The sequence below is a fragment of the Sceloporus occidentalis genome, unplaced genomic scaffold, assembly GCF_023333645.1.
Source record: "Sceloporus occidentalis isolate IW3139 unplaced genomic scaffold, rSceOcc1.0.p SCAF_2, whole genome shotgun sequence".
Classification (NCBI taxonomy): domain Eukaryota; kingdom Metazoa; phylum Chordata; class Lepidosauria; order Squamata; family Phrynosomatidae; genus Sceloporus; species Sceloporus occidentalis.
This window is the reverse complement of record NW_028316982.1, coordinates 37608241-37635312: the sequence shown is the minus strand read 5'-3', so window position 1 is coordinate 37635312 and position 27072 is coordinate 37608241. Positions and strand designations below refer to the sequence as shown.

Genomic DNA, 27072 nt, shown 5'->3' with positions numbered 1-27072 from the left:
ATAAATTGTCACTATTAGCAGATGGACAGAAGCATTTTATTACTGTTTCTGTAGCCTATGAAAGACCAATCCCATTGATTTCAGTGGCATTTCCAAGAATGGAGTTTAGGATGAATTTAAATGTGTATACCATTTTCTGGAAATGAATTCTGCAATCTCTCCTCCTGTTAAATGCAAATTTCACATACTAATTAATTGGATACCAAAATGATTGAGGGAGAGGGTAGAAGTCCTAAGTTTTGTCACTATGTGGTGTGAAAAATGCCACTTTCAGACAATTCTTAATGACATCACTGGGATAGGGAGTGTAGAGATTTTAAATCATCCCAACTACCTTGTAATTGAACTTGGGAAGGGCAGGATATGCATTAATAAGTCTTTCTTCTTTTATACATCTTACTTCTGTTGATTTCAACAATCAGGGAGGTTAAAATCTTTACATCCCTGTGAAATATAGGAAAGTGGCTATTCATGTTTTCTATAATTTCATCATTGCATTCTTTCTTTCTATAATTTCATTTTTACAGGTATTAGAGCAGGAAATGAAATAAATTACAATTAAATTAAACAATTCATATTCTTATAACCTATGAATTGTAAACCACATCATCTTAGATATGCATACTAATGCTAATAGTTATATGTCCATCTCTGTTCTTCCTTAGACTGATACTTTTCCTATAAATTGTATTCTTCCTATTTCTCATATATCTAGCTCATATTTATGGTGTGTGTGTGAGAGAGAGACAGAAAGCGTGTGAATGTAAGTTAATACATTTGTGTGTGTGCATGTATGACCCTTGACTTGTAAGCCAGCAAATCACTTGGCCTACAGAACATAATACTAGCTTTACTGGGAAATGGTTTGTGTTGCAAATCTTTCTCTGTAGAGTAATTTGAATGAAATTCATGTTTTAAAGCCAAGAAGAAGAGAGTGAAGATGAGGAAGATACTCAGAGTTCTAAGTCAGAAGAGCATCACTTGTACTCCAACCCTATCAGAGAAGAAATGTCTGATTCAAAGTCTTCAAGCAAATACTCAGAAATGAGTGAGGAAAAGCGTGCCAAACTCAGAGAGATTGAGGTAGGAGCATGTGTGTGTGAGAAAGACAAGAAATGGTGGTACAGATTTTGCTTTATCATAGTCTAGTACAGTTATTTCAGATAGTGAGAGTCCAAGAGATAAGAGTTTCAGAGTCAGTGTCTCCTTTCAGGGAGACAAAAAGGAGTCTGTTAGAATTAATGGCACTAAACCGATCGGAACAAAAAAACATTCTGAGCCATAAATTTAATTTGCGTATCCATACACGTGCCTCAACAGATAGCATCCCTGTTTCTAGATGGAGATGGGATTCGAAACACAATTTGGGGCACCTAAGATTGTTCTTAAAAATTTTGTTTGAACTGCCTCGAAGGTTGTAAAGCTATTGAAAGTACAAATCTCAGAACCGTATAATAGTTGTGCTAAGATCTTTAGCAACAAAGACTTGGAGAGCTACTGGAATGTATTGGCCTCCCTTATTATAATAGAAAGAACATAAGGCTTTAATGCTTCTTTGTGTATTCATTACAGCATTTTTCTGGTGTAATTTGGTAGATCCCTTGTCATGAAATGTGATTCCCAGATATTTATAAGTGGACACCTGTTCTATGGAGTGATCATCTAGGGTTCACTTGTATCGGAGATGGCTCCTTGAGAAGACCATTACTTTGGTCTTATTATAATTAATTTTTAGGGCATCATTTGTACAATAAGTTGCTAAAGCTCTTAGAAGTCTGTTCGATCCTACTTTTGTGATGGACATTAGAACAACATCGTCTGCATAGACAAGAATTGATAGAGGCTTATTTGACAGTCGGGGCATGTGCTGATATTTCTGATAGGGTTAAAATCATGGAGTTAATATAAAAATTGAAAAGAGTAGGTGCTAGAATGCAATTCTGTCTGACTCCATTCGATGTGAAAAATAGGTCTTGTTGTATTGCCTTAGCTATTACAACGTATTACTACTCGAGAATTCTCGTGTAGTTTACGAATTAATATTAGCAGTTATTTATTAATCTTGGTGGTCTCAAACTTTTTCCATAATCTATCTCTTGATATAAGATCAAATGCTGATTTAAAATCGACAAATGCAGTAAACAGTGTGCCCCTAGCCGAAGCAACATACTTTTCAGAAAGATGTTTAAGGACCAGGGCATGGTCAATTGCCGAACGGTTTTTCCTAAAGCCAGCTTGCTCTTCCCTGATGATATCTTCCTCCTCAAGCCATTCTTGGAGCTTATCCAGTAGGTGTAGAGCATACATTTTGCTTATGATATTGTGAAGGCTAATAGGCCTATAGTTTCCAGGATCATTTTTATCTCCCTTTTTATATATTGGTACAATAATAGCAAGGCCCCAGTCCTCAGGGATGTATGTAGTATGATCTATGGCAGTGAAAAGGGATGCAAGAACAGGAGTCCACCATTCAATATTAGATTTAAACACTTCGGAGGGTATGTTGTCATTTCCCAGGGCCTTACCTGGGATGATTCTTGTTATCAGGCTTCTTATTTCCTGGTTGGAAACTGGTAGCCATTTTGGAAGCTCTTCAATATCAATGGGGAAATGATTTTGTTTGTATCAGGATTGCTATAAAATTGTTCCCAACAATTGACAGGAATTGAATAAGTCATACTTACTGTCCTTGGCCAGCCACTAGTTACAATTTTCCAAAAAGTAGATGTATAAATAAAGCATAATAATAATAATAATAATAATAATAATAATGTATCTTTATTATTCACTGCTGTTATTAAAGTACACCAAGAATTTTTGAGGGGTGTTGCTTTTTTATTTTTATCAGTTTCTTATATTTTTTTCTTTAATGCAAACCATTCAGATGGAATTGTTTGTAAATTTTTTTGTCTATAAATTTTATAGTTTTCCACCAGGATCTGTTTCATGTTAATGCAGTCCTGGTTGAACCAAGTTTTATTTTTTGTATTCTGATTTAAGGGCCTTAGGGCATATTGGTCGAGTTAGCAAGTTTTTAATGGTTAAACTTAGTTGTTGAAAGGGTTCAAATATGTCATTTGGGGATTCTGTTTCCAGTATTGAGTTTCGTAAGGAGAGACATTTTACAGAATTTAAGATAGTTTTTAGATTGCTTTCAACCTTAGGGAACCACTTAATACCGATGGGTCTCAATTCTAATTTGCCTTCTGGAGGGGCACTCCGCTCTGCAAAATCAACTTGTGAAACACATTTTCTTGCTTGGAAAGGGGATATGACTGTGGTTTTGAACTAATATGTCTTGAATGTGGTGCTCTATTACAAAATATAATAGAGTTGTTTGCGAGGTGCTGGCAGCCTACTCATTGTTGTGTGTTTACCTGATTGTGCAGTCCTATCCTTACTTTTTATCCTTACTTTTTATAAACTATCATTTGTTTATACTCTCCAATCTGCCTGTACATGAACCTATGGTATAAAACTAAGTTAAGTTTTAAATTGGAATTTTGTAATTGTGCTGGCCAAATGGCTGTCATAAAGTTATTATAATATAATATAAGAAATGGTGGTACAAAAATCAGTTTGATAAATGCAACTTATCACTGAGTTTAGTAGAATGGGTTGACCATTATGATAGTGCTACTTTCATTTATTTTCACTTGATTTTAATAGGGTTTTATTTATTATATTTAAGTTTTGCTTGTATTTGCTAATTTGTGCCGTGTAGGTTTAAAACTGGCATTAGCTCTGTCTTCACAGTTTCACCATTGGAAAATCAACACACTTGCAAAGAACAGCTAGAGAGCATGTGCTGAGAACTGTAGAGGGTCAGGGAAACTAACAGGCATCAGTAGGGTTGGACTGCCTCAGGTCCCCAACTAGGAGAAAATTGGAATATAAATTAAATGAATAAAGACTTGGGAAGATCAAGGAGTACTATGTAAATGTAATCCTATGCTATTTATTTTGCCTAACTATTTTGTGGAGCTTTTATTTGTGTTCCTGCTAAGATTTAAATAATAATAATTTTTGCCTTTTCCCAAACATGTTGCTCCCCCAAAAGTCTTTAGTTTTTTAGTGTTTGAAGACATTTATTTATTGCTTAAAATATTTTATCCCACTCTTTTGTTCTAAGATCTCAGGTTGGCAAACAGATAAACAATCTGAACAATTTAAATAATTCCAGGGACTGCTTCGTGACTGCATTGGTGAAAGGGAGAAGTGGATGAGCCCAAGGCTTTTTCTTGTAGTGATAAAATCATAGTTTAATGATGGGTCACAAGTAGGCTGTTGGCAGTAATTCATCTGTTAACAAGTTAATATTGTACTGTGTTTACATATTTTCATGGAACACTTTTTTAATATGTGAGTGTTTTTTAAAAGCTAGTGTGCACATGATCTGTGGGTCTTTTAGAGGATCAAGGGTCAAATTGTATTGCTATATATTCAATAAAGAGGAAACCCCATCACCCTTGTATAAATTGGGCAGAAAAAAAATCTCTAAAATGTCAGCTTCTCAAATTTGAAAGAAAATTGTCAGAAGTCAGTTGTCATCCTCCACTGTTCATGAGGAGTGGATTGAGTTTCAATATGAGGGAAGGGCTAGTTCTAGATTAATTGTACCAATCAGTTGTTTTGAATGGTCTTCATTGAAGATGTCTGAACTGTATGCCTAAGGGTTTTTAGAAAAGAAATTAAAACCCATAATCTTGTAGATGTTACAAATTTAACACATTTGTCTATCATACTTTTTAAAATACTGTACATTGTTTCATGTCTCTCTTCATAGCTGAAGGTAATGAAATTTCAAGATGAATTAGAATCTGGAAAAAGACCCAAAAAACAAGGCCAGAGTCTTCAAGAACAGGTTGAACACTATCGTGACAAATTGCTCCAGAGGGTAAGAGTACTACTTTGGGGGTTTTTCAAGGTTAATTTGAAAATTTCAGCTCATGTGTTAACAGTGAAGAAACTTGCTTAGACTTAATGCTAAACTACACTTTAATCTAATTTGCATGAGCAGTGGTAGTTGTCAGTCTTGCACATACCCCTGCTCTGTTGAGATAATTGAGAAATCCAGTGCTAAAGCCATTGTGATGCTGGTGCCTGTCACAGAATGCCTTTCACACCTTCCAACTCCACTGGCAGCGTAGAGATGCTCAAAGGCCAGCTTCAGAAGGTTTGCCAATTTTCTAGAATATCTTTTTGGGGTGTTTAGCAGATTGCAGTGAGATTGAATTTAATAAGGAACATTTAGTCTAAAAGTGGCAAGATTGCTTCTGGTCTTATTGCAGCCACACCAGAGGATGCTAGGCAATCGTTTAAATGAAGTGTTTACACCTATTTATGCATATTACACTAAACTATAGTTTATATCTGAATAGTTTTTGAATTTATAAGCATAGGAAACAGACTTATACAGTGGGAGATTTCTGGTCTAACAAAATAGTCTCCCGAGTTTCATCCAGGAGTTTTTCCTGTCCTTACCTGGAGATCCTGAAGATAGAATGTGGGACTTACTAGATGCAAATCATGTGCAAATCACCGAGTTGTATTTTTTGCCACATAGAGCAGGAGAATATTGTGTGGCCAATGGATGGCATGTTGCTCTTGGGAAAGCACTGGGGCTGCTGAGGCCCCACCAGTCTCCTAAACAGCTGGAAATCGTTAACAACTGCTACAAAATGGCCTGAGGGCACTACTTTGTTACTGAACACTGTTTGCAGGGGGTCCCCATTCCAGTACAGGTCCAAATCAGTGAAAAATGTAACTGCAAATCATTTCTGGTTTTATAGAATGGTGATGATGTGGCTCATACTGGGGTGGGAGGACTTAAAATAGCCCCTAACTCTCCATAGATCACCACCCAAATATAGAAGATGCTTCAGTCTCTGTAATTTTTAGGTAGGGCACGGAAAGACTTTCTGATTCTCTGGAGAGTCTTTGTCAGTCATTGTAAACACACAGTTGACATCATTAAACATAAGGCCAGCTTTCTGCACTCCTCATTTCATAGGTTGCAGGTTATGTACTGGCACCATTCAAAATGCTAGTTATGACATGGTTTAGGTTCAGACTAACTGAGAGACTATGGGCCTGAACAGACTGGCCAAAATAAAGCTGCTTCGGGTCACTTTGAAGGTATGCTATTTAAATGATGCATGCGTCCTAAGAGGCCGGAAGTTATGCCAAAGTTATGCTCCAGTCCTAAGGACTGGAGCATAGCTTTGGTACAGCTTCTGGCCTCTTAAGATGCACATATCATTTAAACAGCATGCCTCCAAAGTGACTTGAAGCAGCTTTATTTTGGCCTGTCTGTTTGGGTCCTATGTCTTCCCATATGAACCTGATCCTCAGAAGAGGCCCTTCCACCACCTTCACAGGTATGGTTGTTGGGAGTCCTTAGGCTCTGGAACTCGAGGCTAGCATGGTCCCATCCTTGCTGTTCTTCTGTGAACAGATGAAGAAGTTTTTATTCAGACAAACGTTTAGAACTGAAGGTTTTAAGGAAAAGGCTTGTGAGAGGGTTCTGTGTTGTTTTAAATTGTAGTGTTTGAATTGCTTTTTCTTCTTTTTAAACATGTTTTAAATTGTTTTGAAAGACATAGCTGTCTTAGTTTGGAAAACCTGTATGAAAAGGAATCTTATAGGACCTTTGAGACCAGTTGTGCGAAAGAAGTTGTAGCATACGCTTTTATAGACTTGGTCTGCTTCCAAGTAGACCATGTCTATGAAAGCTTAAGCTGCAATGTCTTTCGCACATTTAATCTCAAAAGTATTGCAAGATCTCTTTGCATACTTAAATAATTTTAATATTGTTAATAATTTAATTTTGCTTTAATGTTGACTTTTTGTATGCGTTAACTATTTTGGAATCCTTCAGTTTGTCAACTACTTTGAAACGGAAATCATGGGGAAAAGGCTGTATATAAATGATGATGACAATGATGATGATGATATGTTGAAATGTCTCTGGGTTTGGAAGGACTTGAATTGTGCATCCTAAATTGTCTGAAGTGCTTGATTACTTTTAAATCTAGGAGAAAGAAAAGGAAATGGAGAGGGAAAGGGAAAGAGACAAGAAGGACAAAGATAAATCTGAATCCAGATCAAAAGAGAAAAAAGAAAAAGAAGAATTTACACCAACAAGGAAAGAGAGGTATAAAATTTAAGAAAATTAGATATCCCCTTCTTGAACTCAGCTTGTGCAAGTAACTGAAACAATCACACCTCTGCTTCCACTTCCTTTCCTGTGTTCTCCTGAGTCAGAACGTAGATTTCCAGGAGTTCTGTCATGAAATAGATTATCTAGATCAGTTTCAGTCTGACTTCAGGCATGGCTATGGCATAGATAGTTTTGGTCAACTTATTTGAATGGCCTACACTGGGAACTGGAGAGCAGTGTGTTCCTGATAGTTTTGCTTCACTTCTCAGTGCCTTTAAATACCATCAACCTTGGTATCTTTCTGGGTCACCTCTCTAGTATGGGACTTGGTGGCCCTGTGTTGCAGCAGTTCTAGGAGGGGTGAAATCAGAAGCTGATCCTGGGGAATTCCTATTTGATGCCCTGGTTGTTTGCATGTGGTATCCCTCAGAGCTTGGGTGTGTCTATAATTTTGGGGTTCAGTTTCAGCAGTATGCTGATAACCACCCAACTCTGTCTTTCCTTAACATGTAAATCTATGGAGGATATTTTGGGCTAAACCAGTGTCTGCTGTCAGTAATGGACTAGATGAGGGTGAACAAATTTAAGCTTAGACTAGACAAGACAGAACTTTCTCTGGTCAGCCAAAAAGCAGACCAGGAAATAGGGTTTAACCTTGTGCTGAATGGAGTTACATTGTTCCTGAAATCTCAGTTTGTAGCTTGGATGTTCTTCTGTATTCATATCTGAGCCTGGGTGCCCAGATTTCAGTGGTGGCCACTGAGTGCATGGGTGCAGTTAGTGTGCTAATTGTGTCAATTTCTGGAGATGTCAGATCGGATCACAATAACTCATGCCTTGATTACCTTCCATTTGGATTAGTTTGTTGTTGTGTGCCTTCAAGTTGTTTCTAACTTATGGTGACCTTAAGGTGAACCTATCATTGGGTTTTCTTGGCAAATTTCTTCAGAGTGTATTTGCCATTGCCATTCTCTGAGTGTGACTTGTCTAAGGTCACCCAGTGGGTTTACATGGCTGAGCTGGGATTCGAACCCCGGTCTCCAGAGTTGTAGTCCAATACTTAGACCACTGCACTCCACCAGCCCCATTGGATTACAGTAACACACTATATGGGTCTGCCTTTGGAAACTGTTTGTAAATCTCTGTGTCCAAAATACTGCTGCTAGACTGCTCACTTCAACTGACTATAGTAAGCACATAATTCCCTTGTTGAAACAACATGATCAGCTACCAGTCCATTTCCAGGTACTATTCAAAGTATGTACATGACCTATAAAGCCCTGTATAGTAGCTTGCATGGAACCTGTCTGAAAGACCCTACCTCCCTATGTCAGCCTTCGTGAATCTTGAGATGATGATGATGATGATTAAGCTTTATTTATATAGCACTGTAAATTTACACAGCACTGTACATACAATTAAAATAGATAAATCTGCCTATGGCGTACATTCTACACAAATAATTAAATAATACATATTAATTCATGTTAACATTCAATAAAATAGGGCAGACAACCATTTAAAACAACATCAGATAACAATCATGCAGTGCCTGGGAATGGTTCCCTGAACAGTATAGTCTTCAACTCGGTTTTGAAGCAGGTTAAAGAGGTGATAACTCGTACTCATGGGGGAAGGAAGTTCCAAGAGTGAGGGGCAGCAAGCGAAAAGGGACGGATCCGGGACGGGGCAGTGAAGATTCTAGGCTGGGACAGCAGACCCTGACTACCAGAACAGAGGGCACAAGTGGGAAGGTAAGGAGAAAGAAGCTCGGATAAATAAGGAGGGATAGCCCATGCAGGGCTTTAAAAGTCAACAACAGAAGTTTGTAACGAATACAGAAAGGGAGGGGGAGCCAATGGAGGGATGACAATAAAAGAGAGATGTGATCTTCAGGGGAGGCTTTCTCTCTCTGATCTTCATCACAGGTATGGTTGTTGATGACATGAGAGAGATAGAGCATTCTTGGTAGCTGCTCCCATTCTAAAAATCCCTTCCAAAGGAACTGGGTTGGCCCAGTCTGAACTCTTTTTACTGGCAGGCAAAGACCTTTTTATTTAAATAGGCCTTTGGATATAGCAAAATCTGGATATAGTAAAAAGGTATAACTGGATATAGCAAAAGGGTCTTCAGTGAGGTGTGATACTATTATCTTATTTTTTTACTTTTTACTATTTTTTACTAGAATTGTTTAAAGATTTTAAATCTTTGTACCATACATTGTTTATTTGTGTTCTGTTTTAAGCTAAAGTCCAACTGCCATGGATCCCATATTGGGGAAAAAGTAGGATATAAATAAAATTAAATTTAAAAAAATAAGAATAAAAAATAAATTTAAAATTGAAGTAAATTTTAAAAAAGAGTTTAAGCACTATAGGAAAGGAACCTATCTTTTAACACTTTATAAATCACCATGTACATTGACAGTGTTTTACCCTTACAAACAGCTTACATTTTATAATCTGATTATTTTACTGATGTCTTCAGTTTTTGTATTTTACTTCTAGAACTTCAGCCTTAGTCATATAATGCTTAGAAATTAGTTTTACAATGATGGGTGAGTTATTAGAATTCCTAAAATGCTTTTTTGCAGAAAAAAATAGAACAGTAATACACAAGTATAAATACTTTAAATATTTAAAGTAATTGCTTTTTAAAGGCTTAATTTGACAGGATAAAATGATGAAAAAACTCTTCTGTCCACACATCAGTTTACTCACAACATAATTGAAAAACAGCCACAGCAAGAAGTTAAATTTAATGGCTAGTTCCATTGAATTAATTGCATTTTTGTAATATTTCATTGATTCAGTGGGTCTACTCTAGTAGGGGGCGGCGGTTTGCTTTAAGCCACTGTCACCCTTTTAAAATATTGGTCATGCAACAAACCTCATTCCATCAAAACCTATTATGAAAATTCTATTAGGATCACCTTGAAATATTTGCCATACATCTATATGCGTTCCATGTTTCTGATTTTTTGGTAGGTATTGTAACATATATACTCATGTATAAGTCAACCTCATGTGTAAGTCGAGGACAGACCTGGGCCCAAAATTTTGAATTTTGATATGACCTGTGGATAAGTTGAGGGTAAAACTTGGGGCTCAGCCTGGGGTTCCTCAGGTCCGTTCCATGGCGAAGTGAAAGTACCAGCATTGTGTCAGGGGGCACCTACTCCTGACAGCTGCGGCCACAATTTTTCCACCTCAGGCATTCAAAAATGTCTTTTACCACTCTACTCAGAGAAGGAGATGATTCCTTTTTTGATAGACTCTGCTACAGAATGTCACAGGAAAATGTAAAAGAAGCACTGCCCCCGGTGGTGGTTCTTTGGCATGTCTCTGCATTGGTGCAGAGAGTAGAGGTGACTCTTTTACGGTAGGGTTTCCTTGGGCAGACTTTTCACCACCTGCCTGCCCTTGGTTGTCTATTCCTTATCTTCTCTTCTTCCTCTCCACTCTCTTTCAGAAGACACGGAGGCTGGGTGTGGACAACTGGGTGGGTGAGGAATCATTCTTCATCTTTCTTGTCACCACCACTCTTATTTTGCTCCTTGCTTCTGTGAGGTTTGGGCATTGTCCGGTAATACAGAACCTGGTACTGATCACTCACTCTTTTCTCCCCTCAACTGGCCTTCTTCTCTTGACAGGATCTCTCTACCATGGCTGGAAGAGTGGCTGGTTTTTGTCTTTTGCTTACTTTTTCTAGCTCCTCTCCACTGTAGACAGGGTGGTTGGATGGTGGTGAGGCCCAGGAGACAGCAGGCAAAAGATGAGAAGCCAATTTCTCTTTCAGCTTCAGTGGAGGGGTCTGGCAGAAGGAGTGAGCAAAGAAACAATGTAGTGACAAGGAAGATTTGGGGTATCCACAGCTGGCTCGCTTTTTCCCAGTAGATAAGACCCCCACATCCTATAGTTTGGGTTATGCTCCTCCCACGCACTCCTGCTAGACAGGAAGTAAAAAGAGAGACCTTCTGGTGACACCACGTGGGTGGAGCTAATCCTAGAAGGCCAGTCTTGTCCTGCCTATCACTTCAGTAGAATGTGTTTGCTGTTGCTCTGCAAGTTCTTCACTACAGCCACTTCAGTCCTTTACTTCTCTTTGTTTCTCTTGCTGCCTTGAAAGCATGAAGAAAGATTTAATATGGCAAGTGCTCCTAGGATTGGAGAAAGGTCTTGGCTTTGTCGATGACTCTCCCTCTCCTCCAAAGCTGCCCCCTTTCATGGTGGGAGCACGGGATTTCTGCAAACAGCTTGGTGGGTGAGGAAGTTCCCAAAATCTTCTTATCACTGCTGCTGTTTCTTAGTTAAATGCTTCCACCAGATCTCACTGCCATGGCTGGAGAAGTGGCTCGTTTCTCATCTTTTGCCAGCTTTCTCCAGCTTCTCTTCACCATCCATCCCAAGAGTGAGAGAGAGAGAGGGGGGGGGGTTACCTTTGGCTCTCCATAAGTCGGAAAAAATGACTTGAAGGCACACAACAGCAACATATACAGCAATTAGTTGATTTAAATTTCAAACTTTATTTAGACGTGCAGATTTCACTAGCTTTATTTCTTTGGGTGCTTTGCAAAACTTAACTCTCATTGCTGTGAGTATATGCATAAGTGGCTTATTTGAATATTTATAGATTTTTAGTGTTCTTCACTTTTCAAATGGGTGGAGAACCGTTTTGATATGATGAGATGACAGATACCTTTGCATAGATGTTCATGTTTTCTGTTCTTGCAAAAGGAAAAGGCGGCACAGCACATCTCCCAGTCCATCCCGTAGCTGTGGAAGTAGGCGAGCGAAATCGCCATCACCAAAATCAGAACGCTCAGAGCGATCTGAAAGGTCACACAAAGAGAGCTCACGTTCCAGGTCTTCTCACAAGGATTCTCCCAGAGATGCCAGTAAAAAAGCCAAAAGGTAAAGCAGATTGTTTGCCAAAACGCCTTTTATTATCCCAAGAGTTTGTTACATTCACATTTATAATTCCTTTCTTAGATTTTTATTTTCTTATGGAATGACATGCTTTTGTGCAGTCCTTTACATTTCTGCTGAGACATCAGGTCCTTTGTTTTCATTTACCAATTACCAGTTTGACTGAGAAACCAAGTTAATACAGATATTCTGAGTGCTGTGCAAAAGGCCACTCCATAGTCTTAAAAGTTCCACTTTATTTGTTGCTAATTGTCCATTGATAATTTTAGTTGTCATTGTTTAAAGTCCCTGATCATCTGTTGTTTTGAAAAGGGTTGTCCTCAATGTTATCTACCAGTAGATGTCACCGATAAGTGCCTAAGTAGGAGCACCATTCAGTGAATTTGGTAGGGTGACTGAGATGAGAAAAGGAAAATCAAACTATTCATCCCAGAACTGGAGATGGAGGAACACAGCCATGCTGTGATTTGGACAGAGGATTGCAAGCATTCAGATAAAAAACTTCCATTAAGAAACCAGAGGCTCCTAATGATTAGAGTTCTGACCAAGACCAGTGGGATAATAGTAAACTTAACAGTTAGAAGGAACTGAGACATATTGTATAACGAATAACAAAGTGAAGAAAGGTCACTTTTTTGAAACTAGGGTAAAAAAATGTTTATTGGAGAGGCAGCTGAAAGTAAAAATAGAATTGTGGGAAGATGTTCTAGTAGAAGAGGTTTGTAAGGGGGATGATTCAGGGAAAGAAAAGTGAAAGTGAAATAAACATGTTAATCTTTGCAAATAATAGTATCATGAAATCCTAAAATTCTAGCGTTAGAAGGAACCTCCAAGGATCATTTAGTGCAATGGTCCCCAAACTTTGGTCCTCCAGGTATTCTGGACTTCAGCTGTGAAAGCTCCAGCCAGCTTGACCAACATTCAGGAATTCTGGTAACTGAAATCCAAAACTTCTGGAACACCACAGTTTGGGAATCACTGATTTAGTGGTATCCTCTGCCAGTGCAGGAATTAACAACTAAAGCATCCCTGGCATGGGTATTCACAGATTTTATTAGCAGCATACAGATTATTTTTCAACACATTAGGTTGAAAGAATTTAATAGAATGATTCAGTAGGCTCATGGGAATGACATAATTTTGATAATGAACTAATAATCCCTGAATTCATGTAGACACAGCACCAGAGGAGCTCTGTGATGTCACCCGCTTTGTGGTGTGGCGTGTGGCATCACACTGGCCTGGGGGCGGAGACAGGGCATGCATCTTGTGGACACCACGCCCCGACTCCACCATCAGGCCAGCCTTAATAGCTGGTGTGTACAGCCCCTTCGTCTACATTAATAGAAGCATAATTTCCAAGTTTAGGGAAGTAATAGTTCCGCTATATTATGTGTTGATCGAACATTGAGTATTGAGTTCCATTCTGGGTGTCTCATTCTAAGAAGGATATAGACAAGTTGGAGCAGGTTCAGAGAAGGGCAGGAAAGATGACAAGATAAACGGAGAACAAAATGTATGAAGAGGAGTTGAAAGAACTGGGCAGGTTCAGTTTGGTGAAGAGAGGACTGAGGATTGACAAGACTGGACTCTTTAATACATTAAGGGCTGGCTGTCACAGAGGAGGGGCAGACCTGTTCTCTGCTGCTTCAGAGGAAAGAACCAGGTGTAGTGGTTTTAAGTTACAGGAGGGTATATTTCAATTGTACTTCAGAATGAACTTCTTGACAATAAGAGCAGTTTGGCAGTGTAACCAATTTCCTAGAGAGGTGTTGGGATCTTCATTGGATGTCTTCAAAAAGAGGCTGGGCAGCTACCTGCTAGGGCAGTGATGGTGAACCTTTTAGAGGCTGAGTGCCCAAACTGCAACCCAAAACCCACTTATTTATTGCAAAGTGCCATGTCCCTCTGGCTTTCCAGTAACAAACTCTGGCAAACTGTGCTGGGGCAATGGCACATGTGCCCACAGAGAGGGCTCTGAGTGCCCCCTCTGGCATGCGTGCCATAGGTTCGCCATCACTGTGCTAGGGTGTGCTTTAGCTGGAAATCCTCCATTGAACAGGGAGTTTCATGAGGTCCCTTCCAGCTCTGTGATTCTGTGAATTGGAATGCAGTAAAAAGATATGAATAATATGCATATTTTATTTTTGATCATCTTTAAAATTTATTCCTGAGTGCCATAGTACAGTTGATTATACTTAGAAAAGATTACATCAGACCCAACATGGTTTAATTGCTCTTCAAATCAGTAAGAATGTGGATCACTACTGGCTGAAAGAAATAAAATGAAAAATCTAGTGACATCAACAAATTTATTTCTAGGTCACCATCTGGCTCAAGAACACCCAAAAGATCAAGAAGATCACGATCAAGGTCGCCTAAAAAGTCAGGGAAAAAATCCAGATCTCAGTCCCGCTCTCCACACAGATCTCACAAGAAATCAAAGAAAAGCAAACACTGACATACCCTTTATTTTTATGATGCTGTCACTTACTGGAAATGCGGTTTTGGTTTTGTGCCTGAACAGTCTGTTTAACAAAACGAAACAAAACAAAAAGCATTCCTAATCTTTTTTTTGTGAATGCACGTGTATACTCATGAGTAACTGCATTGGTAGACCTGTCATTGTTTTATATTGTACAAATACCTTCATTGTGGCTACTTCCCAAAATGAGATTTTGTGTTTAGAAACTTCATCGGAAATGTGTGTAACTGATCTGCTGGCAGTAGTGATATTTTGTTTTAGAATGTTGTGAATTAAGGGGAAAAACACTATTGTTCCCCCTCATCCCCTTTTTTGTAGCTTTGACAACTTCGAATTAGATTTCAAATAAAATCTGAAAAGAAAATGAAAAAAAAATATGGTGGTTTCTTATCCCCCCTGGCCGTACTTTCCCAACACAAGGCTGCAAAAGCAAGTCTTGAGCATAATTCTTCCATCTGATGATTAGGTTAAAAAGTTCTTGGGTATATTGGGAGGTATCACATGACTATACCATTTGACTGAATTTTTGCTTAATTCAGAACATGGTAACAGTTTTGCAGTAGAGATAATGTGCTTTATTTTTGTTCTGTACTGTAGCTTGGTCATAGCCTGCAGGCATAGTGAGAGCCCGTTTTCTCTGCCTGCCCTAATCTCTGACCACTATGCCTTCACAATGACGAATAAGTCAAGCTACAGAACAAAATTTAAAGCACATTATCTCTACTGCAAAGCTTTATTAACAAAATATACTGTAAAGGGAAAATACATTGTGGGTTTTAGGAGCCTGGAATCAAAATTTAGGCTTTTCTTATTTGGCCTTTTCTCTTTGTCCTTGTGAATTTCTTGAGCCATTGATAACAGCATCATACTAATGAATATTAGACTAGGCTGAAATTTTAACCCAGTGTGTGAGGGCAATGCTAGTACACATTTCTGAAAATGGAAAGGCTGATCTGTATTGTACACACTTTACATGCATGCAGTTCTTTTTCTTGCATTTCACATGTGATACTTGAGGGTTCCTGTCTGAAATACCCAGTCTCTCATGGGAATGTTGCAAGATATGCAATTCTTCACTTAATGTGAAAACTATCTCAGTTAGCATCTTTGGTGAAATGGTACCGAGGCCAGAGTATTAAGTGTGTTGGTTTCTTTTTATGAAAGCAGTGAAAAACAGAAGCGATAATTCCTGTCAACAAATACTGTAGAATGATCATAACTTTAAAAACACACATAATAAATTGTCTTTATAAAATGGCTTTTATCCTGGAAGGTGACCTTGTAAATGCATTTTTGTATTGAATTCATCCTTTGGCTGTGAAAATTGTCAAAAAAGAGTAGCAGAAAATAGATTTTTTAAACTTGTATCTTTTTTTAATATACTTGTATTCCTCTCCCCTTCTCCTCCCATGATTTTGGATGCCATTTTGTTTTAAACATGCTTTTCTCTTTTGGCATTGATACAACACAGCACCTCCTCTGGGTCACTTAACTTTTTTTCCATGAAAGAAAAGTCACAAAAGTTCACTGTTTGTTTCCTGGAGGAGTGGGCAGATTGTAATAAAAATGCAAAGTATAAAGGGACCTGGACTCTGGTGAAGTTTTCTTTTTGTATATAATCATGCAATGTAGAAAGAGTTAGGTACTCTGTTTTGCCATATGGGATTTTAAAGCGTCACAAGAGGCTTCAAATTTGCACACACTGCAGGGCAATGAAATACAGAAGTGTCCCTCCCTCTTTTATTAATGGGATCCAGACATCCTTTGTTTCTGTGTCTAAATGTGATTCTGCTGATTTAAAGCTAAACCCAATGTGAGGGTGGTGATAGCATCTGTATTTTATTCTTTCCTCTCAGCCAGCTGTCCATGATGCTGAAAAAAATTCCCTGGATAGTTTCCCAGCACTCCGGAACAGGATTTTAGGTTGCATCAAGTGCTACAGGAGGGGGAGGGTAATCCATTTTCACTAGAGGAAATATGCCATTCAGTGATGCCCATCATCTAGTAAAATATGTCTAACCTAACCAATAAATTGAGCAAAAAAATAAAAACGTAAAAAAAGTAAAATTTTAAGAAGTTCTGTTTTATTTATTTGCTGCCTTCTACGTGCTTTATGCTTTCAGGTCATAAAGCTATTTAAATAGCTTGAAAACACATAAAGCTAAAAATAAAAGGCACAAAACAGAATGATCTCAGACTGATGGTAGTCTTTTTGGAAATGGCCTTGTATGAATTGCCTGGCTCTTCATTTCTTATCTGCCCCTTCCCTTTGTGTGCATAGATAGTCATCCCTAGGAAAACCACAGAGCAGTTGCCCTAGCTGAACTCACTTGTCAGAAGCTATTTCTGTATTTATATTAAATATTACACATTTATTTCCCTTTTTCTTCAAAGAAGCACATGAGTCCTCCCCCCCCCCCCCCCCCCCGCTGTTGTTTTAATCACTATAATCTTGTAAAGTACATTGGGCTTGGAGGAAAGTGATACAAGCCTTGCTGGGGGGAAGTGTTTACCCAGTTGCAAAACCTCACTGTCTCAGAATTCGTCTAAATTTTTGCACTGTCACAAGCTTCCAAGTTTATATAAGATCCAGGATACCTGTCCTATATGAGACCCATGGCCCATCAACACAGAAGGATGATACTGAAAAGGCTAAAAAATAATATATACATTGTTAATGGGGGATGGTTTTTCTGTGGTGTTTGCATCCATGAAGTGATTCATGGCATGGTATGATCTGTGCTGACCATGACCTGAAGGTTACAGATGACTGAAACATGTCTTGGGGCTTTTTCCTGAATCCTTATAAAATAATTGCCCTTCACTATTTTAATGTTCACCCAAGCATGGAAAAATAGCTGTTGCTTTCTTCCACAGTCTTTGGAATTGATGGTGATTCCATGTGGATGTCTGGGATGCCTTGGATTGTATGGACTCTGTTATTGTGAATATGGTTTAGGCCACTCTTGTGATCTCCATAATGAAAGGAAGATTTGTTCATACATTATCTGGACGGTCTTTGGTCTTGTCCTTCTGGAAACAGTGTGAGCTTACATATGTTGGTAATTTAGAGGAAGACATTCTTGAGCACTTCCAGGGGGGAAAAAACAACACTTGGGTGCCCTCTAAACTATCTAGTCTGTGAGCTGCTTTTTGCTGACGATGCTGCCCTCATCGCCCGTACAGAAGCAGCTCTGCAGCGCCTAACATCTTGTTTTGCAACAGCTGCAGAGCTCTTTGGACTGGAAGTCAGTCTGAAGAAAACGGAAGTTCTCTACCAGCCGGCACCACAGGAAGAACACTACCATCCCCACATCACTGTAGGCACATCTGTGCTTAAGCCCGTCCAGCAGTTCACCTACCTGGAAAGCATCATCTCCTCAGACGCCAAGATTGATAAAGAGATTGATCACAGACTGGCAAAGGCATATAGTGCATTCAGAAGGCTTCACAAAAGAGTCTGGAGTAACAAACACTTGAGGCGAAGCACAAAAATCAGTGTGTATAGAGCTATTGTACTGTCTATTCTCCTCTATGGGTCTGAAACATGGGTCACCTATTGCCAACACCTATGACTTCTTGAACGCTTTCATCAGCGCTGTTTACGCACAATTCTAAATATACACTGGACTGACTATGTGACAAATGTTGCTGTCCTTGAGCAAGCAGGGATCACAAGCATTGAGGCCATGCTATTGAGGATGCAGCTGCGCTGGGCAGGACACGTTTCTAGGATGAAGGACCATTGCCTCCCAAAAATAGTATTCTACAGTGAACTCGCCATGGGTCAGTGTAAGAGGGGTGCCCCAAAGAAGAGATGCAAGGACTCCCTGAAACAACATCTCAGACTTGGCCAAATTAATCACCAACAATGGTCTGCCCTGGCCTTGCATCGGGAGGCATGGAGTCGCACTATCCATGATGCTGCAGCCTTTTTCGAAAGCTCACACCGAATGAGTCTCGAAGAGAAACGACAACGCAGAAAGAACCACAACCCAGAAACATCACCCAAGAAGACTTTCCGCTGTGCTTTCTACAACCGGACTTGTTTATCCCGGATTGGCCTTTTTAGGCATCAACGCGCTTGTACAAAGCGTGGGATGAGTCCTTCCTGAATCTTCATTCACGAAGAAAAGCCAGAGAGAGTATGTAGAGAGATCTTGTAGCACCTTTGAGACTAAATGAAAGAAGCTGGTAGCATGAACCTTCGTGGACTTAAGTCTACTTCCTCAGATCCATTTGGAGGAAGTAGACTTAAGTCTACAAAAGCTCATGCTGCCAACTTCTTTCTTTCAGTTAGTATCAAAAGTGTTACAAGATCTCTCTACATACTGCTACATACTAACACGGCTGTGTCTTTATGGTGAAATTAGATGTTGCATTCACAATACAATGCTGGAGGAAATGGATGGCTGGGCAACTGCTGCTATTGTTCTGGATAATATTTGGTCAGAGTTCAGTGTGGCACTGGCAACAGAGTCAGCCACTTTGTCCAGTTTTATGAAGATTCTATGCAGGATGGTCTGATTGATTAATTAGGCCTTGAATTTGTTCCGTTTGCAGCAAAGATATTCTGGCAAAGATGGTGGGGGCTTTCAAGGATTAAGACTGTTTCCTCAATGCTCTTCCAAAGAGCTAGATCAGAGTTTCTTTTTCAGTTATTTCTGTCTTGAGTGCTGCTGGAGTTACTCCTAGTCCTAATCTGGAGTAAGATATTTTTTCTTGGTGTTACTCCTACTCTTGTAAAAACCTCTTACTCCTTACTCCTACTCTCCAACTTGTAAGTTTCTCTCTTTGCCCCCCAGTGCAATATAATAAAAAACTTTTTTTTTGTGTGTTTGCATATACAATATAATAACAGGAATAAGGAGTAACAAAATATATTGCTAAGTTCATATAAACCAGTGCTCTCTTTTGTCCTCATTTTTTGGTGGTGTGTTTGCTGACTACCAGTGAGAGAGACATTGAAGATGTCCAAAAAAGTAACTTTTCCAAACTGCCTCCTACATTTTTTGAGGCATTGTAGGTTCACTTGGGGAAACTGTTCTAGAAAATGTAGTGACTGTGCTTGTGGTGACAGGGTTTGGATGAGTTCCTTTTTTGGACTACAACTCTCACAGTCTCACAGCCACCATGGCTGGTGTCATAATGGCTGACTGGTGGAGTTTGAGAGTTTTAGTAAAAGTAACATTTCCAGGCTGTCTGGAGATAGGAGACTACCAAATATATTGATTGATACGTACAGCAAAATGGCAAGGCTCTGAGTAGGCAAGCAGCCTTGAAGGAACCAGCATCTGATTCCTCTGAGAAACAGAGAAGTGTGTTCTTAGTCTGCCTTCCATGTGTAAATTTAACACCTTTTCTCTCTCTTTGTCTAGAGGGGAGAGAAGAGAGAGCGTGAAGAAGAGTTAGCCCCTTTTCTCCATTTATGAGAACAACTGTCCTTGTTTTGTTGTATGAACTGGGTAGTGAGATTACTAGAGCAATTCACTTAACCTTTTTCTTTTCTTTTCTTTGGGAGAATAAATGAAGGAAATCCTAAGGCATAAGAAAGAAGGGCCTAAAAGGTCAGCAGCCAGAATCCCAGAGTGCAGGGAGAGATTTGCAGAACCGTTAGAAAAAGCTTTTCCTTTTTACTAGTTTGCTCCAATACAGGTAGAACTGCATTGGTATGGTATGGTCTATCATCTGGTGGTCAGAATCAAAATGCACTATATATTACTTTATCAGCTTAGCACTTCATGTTGGGCAACAGCTAAGGAAATTGGATTAAAGCTAATTACCTCCCTCCGCTGGGGATATACTTCTGCTCTGTCTCACCTTTTGAAGATTTTAGCTCCTTACACCACTTCTGGAGTTGCGCTGTTACCTTAGCAGCCACCAACAGGTATGGACTGCAGATGGTGAAGATGGGAATTTCTTGGCTATTCTGTGATGCCACAGATTTGTATATTGTGGGTACCTGATGTGGGAATCCCAGTAATGGCTGGGACAGTTTGTTTAATGCTTCTGAAAACACAGACTTTCTGTGATTTCCTTTTATTTTGCAAGCTTGGGAATGGTGTGCTTCCCTATAGAAGTCATGGCCCAGAGAAAAAAAAGATGAAAGCAAAAACAAAAAAAAAAAAAAGGGGGGGGGTTGAATGGGAGGGAAAAAAGACAGGATAGAGTGAAGATAGGGAGCCTTGGACCTAGATGTGGGTTAGAATGGATATTAACTCAAGTGACAGTTATTGTTAAAAGGTTGAATCCTGGAAGAGAGCAACAGGAGAAAATAATGTCCCAGGCACAGGCAGAAAAAGAACTCTCTCACAGTCTAGCCCTGCTATTGAAATGTCCCCTGCCTCTTCTGGATTAGCAAGAGACAGCTCACTCTTCTGTGTTTTTTCATATAAAATGGGCAATTATAGAGCAGGGGTTCAAGTCTAGAGGGATGTTTTGACTCTTTCATCTTGGTGGGCCTCACTGCTCCCTTTTCCTGGAACTGGAAGTGGTGATGGGGGGGGGGGTGTTTCTGATATTTGGGGGATGGGCTGTGCTGAAAAGTACTAGAATGCTAAATTGTGTATCTGTGAAGTCATTTTGGCTAAAAGAAAATAACTGAATCCAATGGTTTGGGGTGTCAGTAGGGGTGTCAGTAGGGAGTGTGGTTTGCTTCACCACAGCATAATTCCTATCCCCTGCTATAGACTTTCCACTTCTGAGACAGGTAAATGTTGCTGGCAGGTAGTAGGCCATCGTAATCGTGATGGTCATGTGTCTTCCATGTATGCATTTTTGGATCCTGAAACATTTGATTTCATGGCTCTTTTCCACATTTCCAGACCTCAGTGAACAAACCACATAGTCCTATACTAGAATCTAGGCTTTCTCTAGAATGGTACAGAGGAACAATCTGCAAATCATGTGGGATATTCCCTCAGAAGCTAAGTGGTGATGGACCTGATTTGTACTCATTTTGAAGACAATCAGGGCTGAAAAGGAAACTTGCCTGAAACCTTGAAGGGCTACTGGCAGTCAGAGTTGACAGTATTGGAATAGATGGAATAATTGTCTACGGCAGAAGAACAATTTGCAGAAGGCCACTTTCTGTTTTCCTGTATTTTTCTCTAGCTGGTAGAGTGAGAATGTCTTAAAGTGACAAATTCACTTGTTCTATAGTAAACACACCACATGTGACAGTGAGATGTGAGTTTGCAAGAATGCAGTCATTGCGTTTTAGGGAGTCCCTGTTGTGGCACATTGCCTTCATGTAAGGACTCACAGGCACACAGAGAAATGCCTAGAAGCAATTTAAAGTCTGAAGGTGTTAGATGAGTATCAGGAGATAACAGCAGAGTTTGATGGATGGAAAAAGCACACATAAGCAGGCATATGTTTCAAGCTAACTGACATTTCTCACTGAATTCCTCATACAGCCCAAATGACAGCTTGTCATCACTATTAGCTAAGCAAACATGCCATTTTACTTTATTTTTTTTGTTTGATTCTAGTAAAAAAAGTTTCTCTTAAGCCTCACTGAAGCTTTTGTAAGACTTCACTAATTTTTCCAGAGGGCTTGATGCTTTTGTACTGTACTACTGTATATTGCTTCAGTATAGAATTCCTATTTACTGTCTTGTACTGACCTAGTTTTTTTCCAGGCAGTCCCTGTAGGGTTATACTGATATTGTCTTGTCCCAATTATTATATTTTAAAATTAATAGCTAGTACTTCATCCCTGTAGCTTTCCTTTTGAAACAGCAGTACCACGGAATTTGGGTTGCTTGGAAATAACATTTTCTAAAGCTTATCCCAGTTGTACTGTATATCTTATCCACATTGTTTCCTGTGCTATTACAGCCTTCAAATTTGAAAGGATGGGCCTGAAAACATATATATCTATTGTCTTTTTTTAACATGTAGGTGAAACATACCTCAGGCTATAACAACCAGTTAATGTAGAATTTGAGGCTCTGCTCCCCCACTCCCAATTTATTATTGTAGTTTTCAGATTTCTCCTGTGAAATGATGAGTTTAATTTATTGATGTAACATTATTGAAATTTGATCTACCCAAGTTTAACAATTGTTTAAAATTTATTTTCATTTTATCTATTAAAAAGCAAATTAGGGAATAACTGCTATGTGAACCTTATAGCAGAATACAAGAATTTGATTCCATGTTGGCCTGGCCAAAATTATCCCGTTTTTTGTGAATAATTTTGTCTTTTGGTTTTGTTATTTATTATTCCATTTTTTGGATTCTTTGTTTTAAAAAATAAACACCTTCATTTTTTATGTCATCATGACCGCATTTGATTCTGCCTAGCCTTGTGAAGTGTTCTTAGCAAAGGTATTGAACACAATAGAAACGAGCTGAACTTGGGGAGATTTTTTCATCCCACCAAAATAGCTAGCTGATCTCAAATTTTGAAGCAGTGGCCCAACTGGGCTGGAAAGTCACCACCAATGAGAATAGACAATGCTGAGCTAGATGAATCAATGTGCTGACTTATCCTAAAGGCCTTACCTGTGTTTCCAATGCACAATTTCCCCATAAGAATAATGTGAAAATACAATTAAATAATGTTAATTGTAACCCCCCCCCCCCAAAAAAAAAAGTTCTGCTACCTGTACAACATGCCCCCATCCCATGCACTGAAACTGACAGTTGAATCCCATAAGCTCATTGGTGGACAACATCTTCCAAAACACCAAAGCAAAAGAAAGCCATGTAATTCTGACTACCAGCATTTCCCCACTATTCACTTCCTAACATTTCCTAATACAGTTGTAATACAGTTGTCTCACCCTGCCTTTTGATAGGTCAGCCCCTTTGCTTTGAAATTCCATTCTTTATTAAGTCCAAACAAGAAAACTAGTGGTGAAAAAGTAACTTTTTCAAACACAGAAATATTTGTTCATGATAAATTAAACTTCTGCATGCTATTTACGTTGCAGCCTGAGCTGCAGAACACAGGAGGAACCCACATTTATGGCCTATCCGTGGGCGGAGGTGGTAAGTACCTCCGCATTGTCATGGACGGATCATTTCCTGGTCAAGATGAAACTTAGAGCCAATATCTGCCCCACCGGGGGTGGCGGACCCATTAGAATGGTCCGCCCTCGAAGGCTGATGGAGCCCATTGGATTCCAGACAGCCTTAGAGGGTTTAATGGTTGGGAATGCCGGTGATCCGGTCGATGCTCTGGTCAATACCTGGAACACCGATCTTACCAGGGCTATCGACATGATCGCTCCCAAGCGCCCTTGCCATCCCGCCCCAAATCGGAGGCCCTGGTTCACACCAGAGCTGAGGAAGATGAAGCGGTTTGGACGACGGCTAGAGCGCAGGTGGCGGAAGACTCGACTCTTATCCGACAGAACTCGCCATAGGAACTTCCTTTGTTCCTATCGGGAGGCAATACGTGCAGCGAAGAGAGCTTTCTCCTCTGCACGTATTGCGTCTGCAGAGTCCCGTCCAGCAGAGCTGTTTAAGGTGGTGAGGGAAATGACGCAGGTGACCCCTGCGCCAAATCCCTTACTTAACCCGACGACGGCCTGCTGTGACGCGTTTAACAACTTCTTTGCAGACAAAATCTCTCAGATAAGAGCCGACTTAGATGCCACCATTGAAACAGAGTCGACAGGCGAGGCGTCCAGTGACTCCGCCGATGTAGTCATACTGGATCAGCTCCAATCTGTGAGTACTGATGACGTGGACAAGCTGCTTGGTAAGGTGAGGAAGACAACTTGCCCTCTTGACCCTTGCCCATCATGGCTGGCCGTCCAGGGGGGGGATGCATTGATGAGATTCCTCACGGATATCATCGGTGCATCCTTCAGGGAAGGACATGTTCCATCTTGTTTAAAGGAAGCGGCGGTTAGGCCGCTCCTGAAAAAACCTTCCCTGGACCACCTGGATATGAGGAATTATAGGCCGGTGTCATTGCTGCCATTTTTGAGCAAGGTGATTGAGAGGGCGGTTGCCCTTCAGCTCCAAGCTGTCTTGGATGAAGCCGATTATCTAGACCCATTTCAAACTGGCTTTAGGACAGGCTTTGGGGTTGAGACTGCCATGGTTGCCTTGACCGACGATCTGCGTCTGAGCATTGACAGGGGGAGTGTGACCCTGTTGGTGCTCTTAGACCTCTCAGCGGCTTTTGATACTATAGATCACGGCATCCTCTTGGACCGCCTGAAGGGGTTAGGTATTGGGGGCACTGCTTTGCAGTGGTTCCGGTCCTTCCTCTCGGGCAGGTCTCAGAGGGTGCTACTCGGGGACTGTAGCTCCAGTAAGAGGTACCTCACTTGTGGGGTTCCTCAGGGGGCTATTTTGTCCCCGATGTTATTTAACATCTATATGAAGCCGCTGGGTGAGATAATACGGAGTTATGGTGCTGGGTGTTATCAGTACGCTGATGACACCCAAATCTATTTCTCCGTATCTCGTTCGTCGGCCTCGAATTCCGATGGCATCTCTTCTCTCAATGAATGTCTTCAGGCGGTAATGGGCTGGATGAGGAAAAACAGATTGAAACTGAATCCAGACAAGACGGAGGTGCTCATGGTAGCGGCCCCGAAACCAAGAATTGGGTTGCAACCTCCAGTCCTGGATGGGGTCACACTCTCCTCCAGCGACTGTGTTCGCAGTCTGGGGGTGCTCCTTGACTCGTCGCTCCTGATGACAAATCAGGTAAATGCGACGGTCAGGAGTGCCTGTTATCAGCTTCGGCTGATACGCCAGCTGCGCCCTTTTCTGGAAGTAAGGGATCTCGAGACGGTTGTGCACGCACTGGTAACCTCACGCCTTGACTTCTGTAATGCACTCTACATGGGGCTACCCCTGTGCTTGACTCGGAAATTACAGCTGGTTCAAAACATGGCAGCCAGGCTTGTGTCAGGTACATCTAGGAGGGACCACATTACTCCGGTTTTGAGGTCCCTCCACTGGCTGCCTATCAGCTTCCGGGCCCAGTACAAGGTGTTGGTTATCACCTTTAAAGCCCTAAATGGCTTGGGTCCAAACTATCTTAGAGACCGCCTCCTCCCGTACAATCCTCCCCGCGCTCTCCGGTCCTCTGGGAGGAACTTACTGCAGCCTCTAAAATCTAGGCTTGCGGCAACCTCCCAGAGGGCGTTCTCTGCTGTCGCCCCCAAACTCTGGAACGACCTGCCGGATGAGATCCGTCAGATAACATCATTAGACAGCTTTAAAAAAGCAGTCAAGACGGATCTCTTCCGGCAGGCCTTTCCAGATTAACCATCCCGGCCCAGGTTCCTTGATTCCCTCATTCCTCCCGTGGCCCCATCTTAGTGATGGTTGAGGATCAACAGGGATATCAGGGTTTTTAGTTTTAATTGCTGTTTTTATCCTTGATATTGTATTTTTAATATGTTATACTATTTAATACTGTCTTAAGGGGGGGAGGGATAAAGTGTTTTTAATTGTGATATTTTATATTTTACTGTTGTTAACCGCCCGGATTGGTTTGCCAGAGGGCGGTATACAAATAAATATTATTATTATTATTATTATTATTATCCAGTTCTGTTTACACATTGGCCAAACAGTTAATCTGCTAGCAGGACATGAGTGCCACTGCATCCTGTATTTTGAGAAGCTCCCAAATGTATAATAGGCAGAAAGATAACCTGTTCCACATCGCTGATACCAATGCCTATATAAAACTCACTCCTTGTAAAAATCTACTATCCTTTGCACTCCTCAGGTCTAAGATGTAAGATCAATCCAGGACAGATCAGTGCCTTTTGGGTTATGGTAAAACCAAACTTTGAAAGTTAGAACTTTGCAAGGCCATGGATGTTCCTTGGAAGAACAAGTTTAGGGCTTGTCATTATCAAAAAAATCCTTACTCACTTTGAATTGGTGGCGATCTGGACACATGTGATTTTGACTTATTCATGGCAGATGCAGGGCTTTGAGGTACTTGATTGCTCTAATCCACAGTGGGGGGGGGGGGGAATAATATTGATTTTCTCTAGATCAATGACCAGATGTGTGACTGGTGGATTTGCATTGGTGGCAGATAGAGAACTTGTGGTGGGTGAGGTGGGGCAGACTGTAAGGGACCAGTGTTCCTGTTCCTGCCAGGAGTGAAAATTCTCATGAGACTCTGGGTAGTTCAAGAGGTTTGTTTGCCATTTTTTAAAGGGTGCTGCATTTGTGCACATAATAGTATTGGTATACCTGCGGGAGGAGCAGCTCCAAAGACAGAGGGAGACAAGCCGGACGCCCAGGCACATAAAGGCTCCTTTCTACCCTTCCCTCCTTGGAGGAGCAGCTCCAAAGACAGAGGGAGACAAGCCGGACGCCCAGGCCCATAAAGGCTCCTTTCTACCCTTCTCTCCTTGGAGGAGCAGCTCCAAAGACAGAGAGAGACAAGCCGGACGCCCAGGCCCATAAAGGCTCCGTTTCCACCCTTCCCTCCTTGAAGGAGCAGCTCCAAATACAGAGGAGCAACACCATTTGGCACAGTACTGCCCTTCTTTCCC

At 40.5% G+C, this 27072-nt stretch overlaps 1 protein-coding gene across 3 annotated transcripts in view; it reads left to right on the top strand.

Annotated features, from left to right (window-relative positions):
- The window catches only part of U2SURP (U2 snRNP associated SURP domain containing), a 50604-nt gene extending 33983 nt beyond the window's left edge, over window positions 1-16621 (top strand). For all 3 annotated transcript variants that reach the window (XM_089509101.1, XM_089509100.1, XM_089509102.1), the window contains 5 exons: window positions 921-1083; window positions 4787-4897; window positions 7038-7156; window positions 11899-12075; window positions 14413-16621. In XM_089509101.1, coding sequence (XP_089365227.1) covers window positions 921-1083; window positions 4787-4897; window positions 7038-7156; window positions 11899-12075; window positions 14413-14551 — 709 coding nt within the window. In that variant the 3' untranslated portion in view covers window positions 14552-16621. The remainder of the gene's footprint in view (window positions 1-920; window positions 1084-4786; window positions 4898-7037; window positions 7157-11898; window positions 12076-14412) is intronic.
- Window positions 16622-27072: the final 10451 nt, after the last annotated feature.